The following is a 15,399-nucleotide window of genomic DNA, read 5'->3' on the forward strand; positions in this document are numbered from 1 at the left end:
GTAATTCATGAATCTACCTAATAGTTGAAATGTCTTAAATAATATCTTTATGCCTCTTTGTGCATATTATTGCAGAGTTGATAAGATTAAAAAGATGCAGTAAGAGTTGTAACTTTAAACACTTCACAATAACTCTGTGTGGGTAGGTGCTATTCTACCCATTTTATAAATGAGGAAAAGGTTAGGTAATTTGCTCTATAGAAGCTGTATCAGTTGTGTGTTGCTAAGCCCCCAAAACAGTGGCTTAAAACAATAAATATTTATGATCTCATAGCTTGTGTGAGTCAGGAATCGGGTACAGCTCAGTGGGGTCCTCTGGTTCAACTGGGAGTTGAATCTGCTTTCAAGCTCACTCAGGCAGCCATCGGCAGGATTCAGTTTCTTGCATGCTGTTAAACTGAGGGCCATAGCTCCTCACTGGCTCTTGTCTGGCGACTGCCACTCAGTTGCTTGCCACGTAGGCCACTCTTTAGGGAATCTCACAACATGGCAGCTTGGTTCATCAGAACAAGCAAGCCAGCAAGCATGAAGAGCCAGAATGTGAGCTAGGTAGAATTCAGAGCTTTATAACCTAGTCTTGGAAGACACAACCCATTACATTTGCTGTATTCCATTCACTAGAAGCCTGTCACCGGGTCCAACCCCATATTCAAGGGGAAGGGATACACGAGGGCAACTACTACCAGGGTTGGGCACAGTGACTGTTACACACGTACTGTGTTCTAAAAACATACTAAGGCTGCTTGGATCCCAAAAACCTCAGAAATAAAGTGAAAAGACTTGAATACATGGGGATATTACCTTTAAGAACCTTAGCCCCATCTCAAACTTGGGATCCTAAATTGTGAGGAAAGTGGGTAGATTGCAGATGGTACCTGTAAACCCATGTGGTTTCTTCCTAAGCTCCTGCTCACAATCTCCCTCTCTTCTGAAGGCTAATCTGGCCTGAAAAGGCTGTGTTGAGCAGGCTCATTTATAGCTGATAGGTGAATAGGGTCCCATATGCAGTCCCGAACCTACCAGCAGATACCATTGCTTTCCTGGGCACTGTCCTAGATTCTCTGCTAGAGGTTTGCTAGATTTCTTTAGAATGAGATATGATTTAAGACACTTGCCGTTGAGAAACAATTTAATACCAAATATACAAAGCACCTAGCTTCCAGCCAGAGAATTTCAAAATTGTTAAGCATATTTTCTCTAAGTGGATGGATATATTGTTGACCTTAAACTTTTAGGGTTAAAGAGTTTCAGGTATTTTGACCAAAAGTTTTAACTTAGCTAGGTTCTGTACATGTCACTTTATCATAAAAGTTCTCCTTCTCTTTGGTTCGTATAATACTTATCAGACAAAAACATCTTTATATTCCCTACCACTGTCAGGCTTTTCAATTATAAATGGTGGCAAAGCTATGGGAAAACAGCAACTTCTAACATAACAGTAATTGTTAGTAATGTAAACATCTAGAATGCCCTCCTGGAACTTGTTTTGGTTTGGAAACCATAAAAAATGTTACTAGAAAATGACATTTATGTTCTGATGAACAACTCTAAGGATATTGATTCAACCTGTTCTCATCAAAAATAATTATTTTTCAAGAATTAACTCCTCTTCCTGGTGGCAGGAATAGCTGCCTAAACATTGACTCCTTGGAAAGCACCTAGAATGCATTATCCTGCCTGGCTATTCTCTTGCCTTTCATAGTTGTGCCTTCAGAAACTCTGTGCCAAAATTTAATTATTTATTCTGCCCAACAAATAACACCACTGCATTCCTTACCTCATTTCAGTGATTGTGTTATGCTCAAGAACATTAAGACTTGTGGTTCGGAACACAAATCGCCAAGCCAGAACTGCAGCTCTGAGCCTGGGAAGAAAATGGTGGCCCCACAACACAGTAACTTGGTTGAAATGATCAAATTCACAGATAGATAGAAACCATAGTTTTAAGGCTTTGGGATTAACAACAACAACAAAAAAACCAAAACTGTCTCAGGAAGATACAGAAAGTCTAAACAGGCCTATAACAAGGAGTGTGATGTAGTAATTCATAAACTTCCCCCAAAGCCCAGACCCAGAGGTATCTGTCAATATCTTTTCCTAGAACACTCCTACTTCCTCAAATCCCTACCATGAAGATATACAGTAGACAAACCCTTGAACATGGGTTTGAACCACGTGGCTCCACTTATATACAGATTTCTTTCAATAAATATATTGAAAAAATTTTTAGAGATTTGAAACAATAAGAAAAGTAGCAGATAAAAAAATAGTTTGAAAAAATACTTGTTTATTGAATATAAAAAAATTATCACAAATGCATAAAATATATGTAGATACTAGACTATTTTATCGTTCACTGTTATAAAATACATGCAAATCTATTATTTTATCAAACTTAACACACACAAATACAGATAATACATGGTGCAATTCAGTTGAGAGAGATGTAAAAAAAGGAGGAAGTATTAAATCATAACTGCATAAAATTAACTGTAATACACAGTATATTACTGAAGTAATTTCACAGCCACCTGCTGTTGCTATTGCAGTGAGCTCAAGTGTTGTGAGTATGCACTTATAACGCTGTGTTTTAAGTGCATGAACAATTCATCTCCCCAGTAAACTGCGTATCACAGTGCTCCCGAAGAGCAGAGAGGAGTCATGACATTACAAGAAAAATCAATTGCTTGATAGGTACCACAGACTGAAGTCTGCGCTGTGGTTGCCTGTCACTCCAGACAGACGATTCATTTTATAAACAGATGATATACACTTACAGTATTGATAAAAACGGCAAATGTATTTTCTGTTCCTCATGATTTTGTAAGTAACATTTTCTTTTCTCTAGCTCACTTTAAGAATACAGTATACAATATATATATAATACATCAGTAAGGCTCCCAGTCAATAACAGACTACTAGTACTTAAGACCTCGGGGAATCAAAAGTTATATGCAGATTTTTGACTATGCAGGGGAGTCAGCGCCACTACCACCTGCATTGTTCAAGTGTCAACTGTATATGTATCTACACACACACACACACACACACACACACACACACACACACACACACACACAAATATATTAATTACTCAGAAGCCCAGCCAGGCATCTTAGCTTGGCTACTCTTTAATTAGAAACAACTAGTTTTTTCAGAAAAGTATAAACAGCAATTAGAATCTTCTTATATACAGTCATAACTTATAAAAGGCTAAGTCTCGGGAGGCTTTTCTGGGTAATTTTCACAGACCTTTTAGCTCCAAGAGTCCATGATACTGTATTTTTATGGCCAGAGGGCAATCGATTATGCACCTGATTATCTCAATAGGTAGTAAAACCTCATATAAATAAATGACAAATCATCTGCCATAAAAAAAATAAGAAAAACTTTTCAAATGTTAATTTCAACTCCAGTGAAACAAATATCTAATTAAAACAATTATTTATTCCCTGCTAGAATATAAAGGGAACAACAATTGAAAGCCTCAAGCTTTGAGAGCACATAAAGGTTTTAAAACTAATTATGCATTTTAAGTCCAAGAAATGGAGCCAGCCCATAATCTCATGTTGGAATTCCCTCAGGCAAAGCTATGAACCACATACTGAGATCTTCTGCAATGTGATCTCCCATTATTTGGTATTTTTAAGACGATACCAACTCTACTGTGCTTAGTTTAGAAGTCCTTTTAAGGAAGAAGTAAAAAAAAAAAAAAGACACCACATTTCAGTTCTAAGTAAACGTTAGAATCAGCTTCTCCCTCTTTTTCCTCTTCCTCTTCTTCTCTTCCAAGTGGCTAGTAGCATCAGCAAAAAACATAACTTCGCTTTTTGCCTCGCATTCCCTCTTGAGATAATCAAGACCAGCCATATTGAAGCCGATAAGATCCTGGAATGCCAGACAATAAATATTAAAAAATTTTCTCCCACTTCAGTTCATTATAGCAGCATATGAGGACCAAAGCTTCAGGTGTTGTTACTTATCTTTCCCTCATTAAGAACTTGTGTTTTTTTATTCCTACTAATTCCAACAAAAATTATCTCAAATATGGATTTATCGGTGGTGGGTACTGCTAAAGACAAAGCACAACACAGTATACTACTTCTAATCACACTAGGAATTCGCCTCACCATTTTATCTCTATCAAAGATACTTACCCGGACTTGGCTGACTTTTGACATAGTTGTTTCCCTTAATTTTTCTACCACTGGCACAAGCATTTGATTGCTAGTGATCTGTCCAAAGTGAATCCTAATAGAAAAACAAAACAAAGCCATGTTGCAGAGAGGCTCTAGCCCTACCTAACCCTTCTAGAAACAGTAAACAGACACAATATCAAAGCAACAACAAAAAATACAGTATAGACATCTTTTGGGAAAAAAAAAAAAAAGCCAAAGAAGTTTCCTCCTCTACTATTCAGTTCAATTTGATGACAACTTAAAAAATACTATCCTAAACTTTATAACACATTCGACTCATTTGCAAAGGCTGACTCTTTCCTAGCAACCTGCCAGTGGCTACAAATTTTGACAGTGGTACTTTGTGGAAAACTGAAAGACAGAATGAGCCATCTAAGAAATGCCAACTCAACAAAGATGCATTATTACTTCTAATAAAGCTACAGCAAAAAAGAGATAGAGACATTCACCAGAGATTCAAACTCTGACCTACAGTTCAAAGATATCCTTGAAGACCCTGCCATACCTGCAGGTAGTACCCATCTATAACCCTCTGATACACTTTAAATACTCAGTGTTTCTCGTAGAACCAGCAACCCTGATTCAATAGCACATATGCCATCAAAATTATTAGTAATATTGTCAAATATGAATTTATGTGTTTACAACTTGCCCCAAATTAACAATATGGGGCAACAGAACATCTTCTTCTTCTTCTCTTGCTACTATCCTGGATAGAATATAAGTAATGAAGGGTTAAGAATCACAAAAACGGGCCAATTCACTGAATGCCTATTTGGTCAATTCACTAAATATACCTGTTTAACTATTTGGCATTGGCTGGCTAGTCTTGTCTTCATAACAGTATTTGAAGGAATGTTCAAATTGTCTCTATTCCTGTTCTCTGCTGTAACAGCTTGAAAGTGAGAGTCGAAGAGTAAGAGATGAGAAGAATATATTAAGCCTTTGTATATATATTCTTCTCAACTACTTATTAACAGAATTCTTCATATTTAAGAATATAACCTAATGAACATATTTGCTTTGTGTTCCCTAGTTTACCTCTATATACGCCCCTACATTTCCATTTGCACCTGTAGAGACTACAAGAAATAAACCAATTTCCTTAAAATGTTGGTATAAGGACAAAACAAAACCTGTCAGCTTATACTAACACTTTAAAACAGTATTGTCCACCTTTTTGGCTCCACTGGGCCACACTGGAAGAATTGTCTCAGGCCACACATAAAATACACTAATGATAGCTGACCAACAACAAAAAAATCTCAATGTTTTACTAAAGTTTACAAGTTTGTGTCAGACCACATTGCAAGCTGTACTGGCCCACATGGTGCCCACAGGCCACAGGCTGGACAAGCCTGATTTAAAAGAAATAACAAATGAGGCAAATTGGCCAATCGCAATTGGCTTTTGGCAAACTGACTAGAACTAGAGCTATCTTAGACGATAACACGGAGGCCTATGACTGAGTAAGCATTCCTCAGCAATGTATTACCATGACTTCTTACTCAAAGAGGTGGGTCATCATGGTCCTTATTTTAAAGGAAAGACTGATTCCAAAGGGTAAGAAACATTTTATGTCAGCTAGCACTGAAATTCACTCTCTGAAACAATATTTCTTTTTTTTTTTTGGCAGACAGTCTTGCTCTGTTGCCCAGGCTGGAGTGCATTGGCATGATCTATGGCTCATTGCAGCCTTTGCCTCCTAGGCTCAAGCAATTCTCCCACTTCAGCCTCCCAAGCAGCTGGGACCACAGGTGTGCTCCACCACCCCCAGCTAATTTTTTTATTTTTGCTAGAGACAAGGTTTCACCATGTTGCTCAACCTTGTCTCAAACTCCTGGGGCTCAAGCAATCTACCCACTTCAGCCTCCCAAAGTGCTGAGAATTACAGGTATGAGCCACCGAGTTCGGCATAATATTTCTTAATCCCAAAGTGTTGACAGCTTAGTTAAGGTTCTACTGAAGCAGCTGTGCTAAACAGACATTCTTTGGAAAAACGATGTTACCTGAGGAGGAAGAAGAGGCACCTACATATGAGTTCAACATCAGAGCCCAGCTGCATGAATTCATTAAAGAGTTTAAGGATGTCTGGGACATAAGAGAAAGGCAGCACAAGTAGAGATTCTTCCAGCTCACTGAAAAAGAAAAAATACATACAAAAATACCACATTTCTTAACGCAATTTTTAAATCTTTCCCTTTATTATTTTTCTACTCATTTTCTACTTGAATACATCTTGCCTACAGTTAAATATTCAACTCTATGCTAGGTGAATCTCCCTTTTTAATTGTGTTTTATATTTAATATCTTAATCTATTTAGAATGTATTCTGGTCAATGGCATGATGGGAAAAATCTAACATTTTTTTCCTCCAGATAAACAATTTCTCCAAGGCCTTTTGTTGAATACTCCATCTTCATATGATATTCTTTTACCATATATTGAATCCTTATATATGACAGAGTGTGTTTCAGGGCTTTAGAGTCTATTTTGATGAATGATGTTGACACCAATCCTACACTATTTTAATTTTGCTAATTTTATAGCCTTTTAATCTGGGAAAATAGTTCCCTCTAGAACTAGCTCAAGCATTATTATTTCATCAATTCCAATTTAAAATCTTAAGAGGATATCAAATGCGATTAAAAACCTATTAATTAGAAAAAATTAAAACTTTAAAACACAGAATCTTCTATCTTGAAATGTATTGTAACCTCCACATTAATCAATTTTCTTTTACATTTCTGTAGTGAAGCTTCATCTTTATCCTAAGACAGGTGTTGTTTCTTGTAAGGAATATATGTAGATATTGTGGTTCACTATGAAAATGATAGCCTTCAGTAGTACAAACTCATCAATAAAATCAAAAGGAAAATCACAAATAATATAACAGTTATTGTAAAAATTTATGACAAAGAAAATAAAGTATGGTGCCCAGGCTGGTCTCAAACTTCTGGTCTCAAGTGTCCCAAAATGTTGGCATGAGCCACTGTGCCCAGAAAGAATTCTTAAAAATCCAGTAAAAGACTACTTAAGAGCAGAAAAAGATAACTAAAAATTCATAAGAAAAAATACAAATGGTCAACAACTGTGCTGAAATTTTTAACTTCATTAATAGTCAAAAGAAATGAAAAGAATACAATATTACCTTCTGCCTCTCACACTGGCAACAAATATGTGAAAGCCTGCCAAAAATCAGTATGATCACCCTGGAAAGTAATTTGGCAATATAAAAAAATCTCATGCCTACTGGTCAGTTATTAGGCTGCTAGGACTCTTAAGAAAAATAATCAATAACGATGACAAAGATATATATGTAAAGATATTCAGTGAAGCCATTAATAGCCAAAAAGGAGAAACAAAGGCAACATCCAGTAATTATTCATACAACGAAATAATTCTGAATCCAATGATTTTTTTTTTAATATGAACAATAAACAAATATTCAGGAAATATGTGAAAAAAAACAGAATATAAAACTTTATATAATATTCCAATTGTGTATGTACATAGAAAAGAAGCCAAACATAAAAATATATTAACAGTTGGTGCTTCTGATTTAATTATATATTATTTCATTGCCTACAACATAAATCACTCCCCTTTATTTGTCCTTAAAAGCATCTCTCTTTACACTTTGGAAGGAACTTCCTAGTTCTAGCACTTCAAACATTATAAATTATTTTCCATCAAAACTTTGATTTTGTTAAACCTAAAAGAAAGACAACTATCAATAAATAATTTCTATTTATTTCCTGTTCAAATAAGCACTTCGTAAGTGTTCGCTGACAGATTATAGTAATTATGTGCAAGGACTCACTCACCTTGACCTGATACCTTTAAAAATCTCTAATACATAAGCTGATGGCTGTAAAGGAAGGATTAACACCATTAGTGATACTCTTGGTTGGTTTCTACTAAAGTTCTCTAATTTCTATCACCTGTAAAACAGGAACCTCTCCTTGTTTCTTCAGAAACAGTGTCTAAAATGGCAAGATCTCTAAGAGTTTAGTCAGAAAGATCTGGTTTTGCAATCGAACTCCGTCCCTTAACAACTATGCTACAAGTCAAGCTGGATTACTAATCTGTAAGGTGAAGATGCCCTGACTCACAAAATCAGTGATGAGACATGCAAGTAAAATACTAATTAGAGATTACTAGATAAACATACATTCTCCCATTACTTTTCCTCTCTTTCTTCTTTATCGTATCAGACTGATTTCTGTCAACTTTTTCTTGGAAGGCTGATTCAAAAGTTCATTTAGATGAACTTCTAGAATCTTCAGGGGGCTTTGGACACTGAACATAAACAAGCACTAGAAAACAGAAGAATGGCAGTCGAGTCCAACCAAAAAGGCAGGCTTGGGAAGTTACACTAAAGTGATCCTTTTGAAATACAAACTATCCTACAGAATGCCAAGATTCAAAAGAGACTTTTAAAGAAAAAGTATTCCAAATAATCCATCCCCAAATCATAATGTCTCTTTACTTCCTTTCTTGTCCTTGTAAGTAACCTTTGAATAACCAAGGACAAACTGCTACACGTTTTACTCACTGAGATATTGCCATAAGCCATCAGGATGGGGTTGGTGGGAAGAGGAACCTATGAAGAAATTATTAAATAAAATCATTCAAAAAACTGAGACTTACATAGCGCTTGTTATAGACAGAATAGTAACTCTATTTTATAATTTTGAAAAGAGACCCTAAAAAAATGACAGAGTATAAAAGAATTATCAAGCCTGTTAGTTTCCATAGTACACATGAATGAGCTTGGACAATGTTTTATCTAGAAATCTGAAATGGTTACCCTGCCTCCCAAACCAAAGTAGGAATGTGAATTTCTACTCCAGACAATAATCATCTCAATCTGTAATTTCCTTTCCTTCACTTTCATTAAGACCAAGTTCCCTTCCTCCCAGTTCCTCAATTTCTTCTAATATAGTGAGTTGGAAAGGTTCTACTGCATTTATTGCATACCCTGATCTTAGATAATAGATCCCAGAATAATGGTTTTCTCCTCAGGAATTCCCTCTATTGATACTGCAACTTACTGTACTCTCTTACCTCTTTCCCTGCAGCTTTACAAATGGCTTTGTGTTCCTTCATTTTTGCAGTCTCTTCTCGGTACAGCTCAATAGCCTCCATAATCCTCTCAGCCTAGATGATGACAAAGCAAAGAAATCATTACAACATACTCCATCATCCCAGGACACCGAAACTGGAAAAGCTGACTAGAAATTTCCTAAATGAAGTAGCTTCCATCCCTTTAATAAAGATGTGCGAAGAGTGCCAAAAAGCATGTAAAGACATTTTTGGTTTTCTTATTTTTTTAATTCACAGGGAGGAGACTAAGTGTTATGGACTCAGGTGGGATAATATTGAGACACTCTGAATAGGGCAGGTCCCAGGAACACCTGAAAAAAAGCACATACTGATCAAAGAGATTCAGGACTACTCCCATCTTTGGTTACAAGAGAAGAAAACAGAGGTTATAATCCCCCACCTTTTAATCTCATCAACTTTTTGCCACAGAATGGCTTTCTGGTTGATACAGAATAAAACTTTTACTAAAAAGTTGGGATCTTATTAAAAAATGAGATACTACATTCTATATCAACTTACTGCTTTCACTGTTTCAATAGTTTTCTTTCCAGCAAAGTAACTGTCGCCTTGAGTTTCTCCTGGAACCTGCCAGAAACAAAGAAATCCTTGAAGGATAATGTTGACAGGAGTTAAAAAGAGCTGATAAATTAATTTTACATCCACGTAAAAATAGCCATCATTATTTTATGAAAATGCTAAGTGTTATCAACTACCATTAACAGTACTTAGTAAGTGCCAGACACTTAAGCATATGTATTATCGTAAGAATATTCTGCAAATGTTTAAAAAGAGATTATCCATATTTCCTAATATTTATTTTTGCTGTACAGTGAATAAAATGATTCCCTAAAGCCTCAATTACCAGTTATTCAATAGCAAATTTGGTCAATCACTTGAACCACAAAATTAGGATATACAGTTAAACAAAAATAATTACACAGATTCTTTCCCTTATCAGCTGGTTATACTATAAAATTTCTAGCCTCAATTTTAATTCTATTAGAAATTCTGGATATTATAGTCAATTTCAGTAAGATAGCTATATATGGGGCATAATCTCAGGGTCCCCAAAATTTACTCACTGCCGGTTGGTCTTCTTTGGCCACACTCTCCTCATATTCTGCTTCTCTTTCCTGCCATGAGATAGACATACATTAATTTGAGAGAATAAAACATGGTCTGTATATAAAGAGAAATGAGGCAGCAAGAAGCTGCTTCTTTGATAGCATAACCCCTAACGGCATCTTTATCTCTGCCTAGCTTCTGAAATGGGTGACAGTAGTCTTCAACAGATCTCCTGAAGGTTCTTGGACTTGCAATGAATGAAGTGTAGCTGCACGAGACAGAAAACTTCAACTAGAACAGCCTGTCAGACGCCTACTGGCACATTTGTAACCAAGCCTAACGTTCTTACCATCTCCCTTTCTTCCTCAAGAATAAGAGGCTCCCTTGTTCTCTCCCAAAGCCTCAGAGATTTGTCATGGGACGATGAAACAACATAGTCTCCACTGGGGCTTACGGCCAAACACCATATCTCCTGGTGATGCCCCTAGAGGAAAAAAAAAAAAAAAAAACCTCAAGTAAGAGTATCTCATCATTCATAGACCACTACTTAGTGGGTAATTAAATATTCTTAAAAGTATTTCTTAAGTACTGAGCAAGCAAAGCAGGCACGTGGTTACCTCCAGAGTCTGTATATGTTCAAATTTGTCTGCATCCCACTGTTTAATCTTATGGTCTTTCCCGGCAGTGAAGAAGAGGTGAGACTTGGGTACAAACTGTAGGTACATCACACTGAAAAGTGACAGAAATATTCAAATGTTGTAAAATTCCAGGTTAGTAAAAAGAGTTTTACACACATAAATAGCATTTGACTAGCTAGTTCTAGAGTGTTGGACTATATTTTAGAACTTATTATCACTGCCTGAGAACACTGAAAAATAGACCCAGATGCTCAAGGAAAGTGATACCTACAGGTGACTTAAAGGGAGGCCTTTGAAAAGACTATACGTACCTGTCATCATGTGCAAAGAGAGACTTGTGGCAGTCCCCAAAGTCCAAACCCCAGATTTTCACATTCCTATCAGCGGAGCCGGTTGCTATGAGTGCTCCATCCTATGAGAAACCAAAGTAAAACATTACCTTGATTTTTGAATTCTGGATATGAACAGAAAGCTAACCAGAATATTTAACCCATTTCTTTCAAAAACATTAAAATGAAGCCAAAAAACTGATTTCATTTCTCTACTAAAAACGCTCAATTATTTGCTCTTACCTACAGTGGTACTTTAAAAGCTTGTTAAGTAAAAGCATGAACCTTGTGACTTAAATACTTTCGTACTGTCATAGGGCAGTGCTGTGCCTTAATGTAAGATTGTCTATTTACTTTGTTAGATGGGAAAAAGATTCTCTAATCTCTGGCATGGGATTTGGAGAGAAAGTGGAAGTGAGAAAAAGAAGAGAAGCTGAGAAAGACTCTACTAGAATGTTTATGTATCCCATGTTCCCTATCACTATTTCTCTTCTCTCGCCTATTTCAATGCCTGGTTTAAATGGTTGTCAACATAAAAAAAATAGAAATACATTTAACACTGTAACTTAACTTTGTTAGTGCACTGATCAGACAGCTATGAGGTCAACACACAGAATAGACATTGTTTTTAAATATACACTGCCACTTCTAATCAAAACTAGATATTGGGAAATAAATGATTTTGGTCAAGAGGCCAAAAGTCTACATAGCGCAAAATACCATAACTATCCAAATACAAATCCAAGCTCCTCAGCACCATTATCCTTCAGAACAAAAAGGAATGCCTTTTTAAAAGTCTTTCATATTTTAGTGGATTCTACCAATTTTAGTATTTTAAATAACAAAATACTATTTGGGAGATCTATAAGAGGGATTAAGAAAATATAAGGATTGACTGAGATAATATTCACAAAATTATTCTGAAAACATTAAAGTGACACGTATAAGATACTATATATTAAATTGAGACTTTTTAGAGAAAAATATATAACAGAATGATAAAAGCAAATAATCTAAAATGAAGACATCAAGCCAGAAATGAGGAAGTATCTGCTTTAGAAAAGATAACATATTACTGAGACACTATTTAAACTTTACTTACGTAAGAGATGTCCATGCAGATAACAGGCAGTTTGTGTCCATACAGTGAGAGAAAAAACTAAACATTAAAAGAAAAATAATAATTCATGTCTATTTATAAAATATAGGTATAATTTATTACATGTAGGTCTAAAATATGACTTGAAAATACAATACTAAATACATTTTTTAATTGCTTTACATGTGTATTTTCAAAGAAAAGCCATAAAAGACAGCTTGGTAAGAGCACCTGTGTCCAATACACAGATCCTCCATGCACATGCCAAGAATACTGCAGTATAGTGGAGGCAAGGAGGCCCCCAGAAGCTTACTGCCTCAGTCAGATCTCTGGATCACTTCACTGAAAAGATTTCAGAGCACCTGGTTTCACAAAAAAATTCCCAGGCTCAACCCATTCCTATCAACTTTCTGGGTGTTAGTAATCTATATTTTTAAAAGCAACCCAAATGATCCTAATATATAGCCAAGTGTGAAATCACTGCCTAGGACACCTAGCAATGTTATAACTACTTAGTATGACAGAATTTTCTGGGCACAAGATTTTTTGAACATATAAAATATAACTTGCTTTAAACAAAATTTATGAACCATAGAATTATTTTAAAATGCTAGCTTCTCTAGGATACTTACACTGCTTTGATTCACACACAAATTTTTAGAACTGTACTACTACTGCTAAGCACAGTCACGGCCACTTCTTTACAGTCTCAATCCAAATTCTTAAGCTCAGTCAGAAAGGGAAAATATCCCCAGGCATAACCACTATACCTTTAAAGTATCAACATAGAAAATTTTCACAGTACAGTCCAGCAAAGACACAGCCAATAGCTTTTGATTGGGAGAGTAACTGACATACAGAACATCTTCATCTAGTTGCAAGGTTCGAGTTTGCTTCACAGAAAGTCTAGCACCACAAAAAACATCAAGAAAAAAATTAATGAGAACACAAATTCTGATAAATCCTAACTCTAACAACAAATAATACGTACGTTTGACATTCAGTGGTTCCCCATTTTCACTCCAAAATATGGACATAAAAAATGTCTACTCACCTCTTTTGGGTACTATTTTCATCTTTCACTAACTCAAAATCCCAGAATTTGACAGATTTATCTGCACCACCTGTCACAAAGCCACGCTGAAAATCAAATTAAATTCCAATTAAAAACTATTTTAGCGTATAAACTTTGCTAAGAAGATACATTTTAGAAGCCTAAGAAAGTATTTTTATTTAATGGCATGGGATAAAAATTAAGAAAAATGTGGTTCTCTCTAGCCCCTTTCACTGCTCTTTTGGATCTACTGCCACAAACCTTATGTGAAAATTCCTACCATCGACTAACTTAGGCAGAGATAATAACCAATGAAAAGCTCTAGTTATACTATTATCTAGCATCAAGAAGAAACAGAAACTCTCAGTAAACTAGTTTGAATATAGAATGGATAATCTAGATTTGCTTGAAGTATTTACCTCAGAAGGATATACATTTAGTACTGCAATGTCCCTGCCTAAACCATTTTTGAAGCTGTTTTCCATTATCAAGAAAATTAGTCTCATTACATGGTGGTGTTAGTGTAAAGTACATAGAACATGGAGTCAGAAAGCAGAATCTCAAGTGTCTGTTCTGCCACCTCATAGATTCATAACACAGAAAACAACCTTTCCATGATCCCTAGTTTTGCTGAAAAAAAGACCACACAGTTTATGGAAAAGATAGAGCACTCTACAAATGCAAGATTTATTACTATTTTGGACTCACAGCTGTTTGGTTTGGACCCCAAATGGTATTAACCACTCTAAACTTCAGTTTTTTTTCCAAAACTAAGATCTATTTTCAATGGATGAAAATTTTCTACCATTGAGACTATTTAAATAAATGGGCCAAAATTTCTTAAGGTATTGTCAAAAAAGTATCTCAAGATTTTCTAAGCAATAGCACCATTACTAGAATAAGCAGTTTGCCAGGAACTGCTTTGAAGGCGAGCATATTTTTATTGACTTGTAAAGGCTAACATACTTGCTAAAACTTCTAAGCTTATACAGTCATAGATGTTTGGGAAAAAAGGGGAGCAGCAAAGTCTGCTCAGTTCTCTGCATCATGTTGCCCAAGACCATATTCCCCCTTAAGAAGTATTATGAACACTGGCAAAAAAAATCATGAGGGTAAGCAATTTGATGTCATGTTGCTGATGAGCCAAAGTAGGCAAACATGAATTCATTTCATAATGACAGCTAGTCACTTACCGGGTATATAAGAAGGTATCGCATATGAAGAGTAAAGATTAGACCAAAAAAACCCACAGGCCTTTTTTAGAGAAACGAGAGAAATCTTTCTTAGCGGCAGTAAAACTTAATATAAGAATTGATGTTTTGTGGAAGATCTTAGAATTGCTTGCCTCACTTACTGGGAAAAATCATATAGGAAGTGGCCTTTAAGGACACTTTAACTTGGAAAGTTATAACACTAGTACAACAAGTCTTAACACATTTAACATTTGCTTGTTGAAAAGCAATGTCATAAAATCAAATAATATTAAACATGTTTTACTTTTTTCCTCACAAGAACATAAAAATTATGGAGGGGTAAAAAACATCTAGCCATCTAAAATGGAGAGATGAATCATTCTGCCTATACAAATAAACTAGCTGTTACAGGGTGGTTGGGGTATGCTACTCATAAGATTTCAGAGTGTCTTCCAACTAAAACCTCCATGATCTCAGTAAGAAAAACCTGAAATCAGATGCCTATGTAAGGAAATAATCACCCGGTAAACCCAAAAATGCAAATGGATAATGCTGGCCATTTTGCCTTTCTGACATTACCTTGGGAATCTGCAAGAACCTCCCCTTTCCCCTCCCCCAATAAGACCTTTTAAGTGTGTGTTAAACAACTACAGAATACTAAATAAAAAGTTTGGCCAAAACCAAAAAAAAAAAAACAAAAAACAAAACAAAAC

At 35.7% G+C, this 15,399-nt stretch overlaps 2 protein-coding genes across 4 annotated transcripts in view; one reads left to right on the forward strand and one right to left on the reverse strand.

Annotated features, from left to right (window-relative positions):
• SPAG17 (sperm associated antigen 17) overlaps positions 1 to 9,779 on the forward strand; it is a 246,270-nt gene extending 236,491 nt beyond the window's left edge. The window contains exon 49 of the mRNA XM_017524168.2: positions 9,320 to 9,779. The gene's annotated coding sequence lies outside the window, so the exon portion shown is untranslated. The remainder of the gene's footprint in view (positions 1 to 9,319) is intronic.
• WDR3 (WD repeat domain 3) overlaps positions 3,131 to 15,399 on the reverse strand; it is a 31,364-nt gene continuing 19,095 nt past the window's right edge. For all 3 annotated transcript variants that reach the window (XM_017524161.2, XM_017524162.2, XM_017524163.2), the window contains exons 14-27: positions 13,494 to 13,579; positions 13,210 to 13,345; positions 12,443 to 12,499; positions 11,323 to 11,423; positions 10,991 to 11,102; positions 10,723 to 10,857; positions 10,391 to 10,441; positions 9,828 to 9,893; positions 9,270 to 9,362; positions 8,758 to 8,805; positions 8,027 to 8,070; positions 6,209 to 6,337; positions 4,158 to 4,251; positions 3,131 to 3,888 (exon numbers count right to left, since the gene is read on the reverse strand). In XM_017524161.2, coding sequence (XP_017379650.1) covers positions 3,733 to 3,888; positions 4,158 to 4,251; positions 6,209 to 6,337; positions 8,027 to 8,070; positions 8,758 to 8,805; positions 9,270 to 9,362; positions 9,828 to 9,893; positions 10,391 to 10,441; positions 10,723 to 10,857; positions 10,991 to 11,102; positions 11,323 to 11,423; positions 12,443 to 12,499; positions 13,210 to 13,345; positions 13,494 to 13,579 — 1,308 coding nt within the window. In that variant the 3' untranslated portion in view covers positions 3,131 to 3,732. The remainder of the gene's footprint in view (positions 3,889 to 4,157; positions 4,252 to 6,208; positions 6,338 to 8,026; positions 8,071 to 8,757; positions 8,806 to 9,269; positions 9,363 to 9,827; positions 9,894 to 10,390; positions 10,442 to 10,722; positions 10,858 to 10,990; positions 11,103 to 11,322; positions 11,424 to 12,442; positions 12,500 to 13,209; positions 13,346 to 13,493; positions 13,580 to 15,399) is intronic.

The sequence above is a fragment of the Cebus imitator genome, unplaced genomic scaffold (assembly GCF_001604975.1).
Source record: "Cebus imitator isolate Cc_AM_T3 unplaced genomic scaffold, Cebus_imitator-1.0 Scaffold32, whole genome shotgun sequence".
Lineage (NCBI taxonomy): Eukaryota > Metazoa > Chordata > Mammalia > Primates > Cebidae > Cebus > Cebus imitator.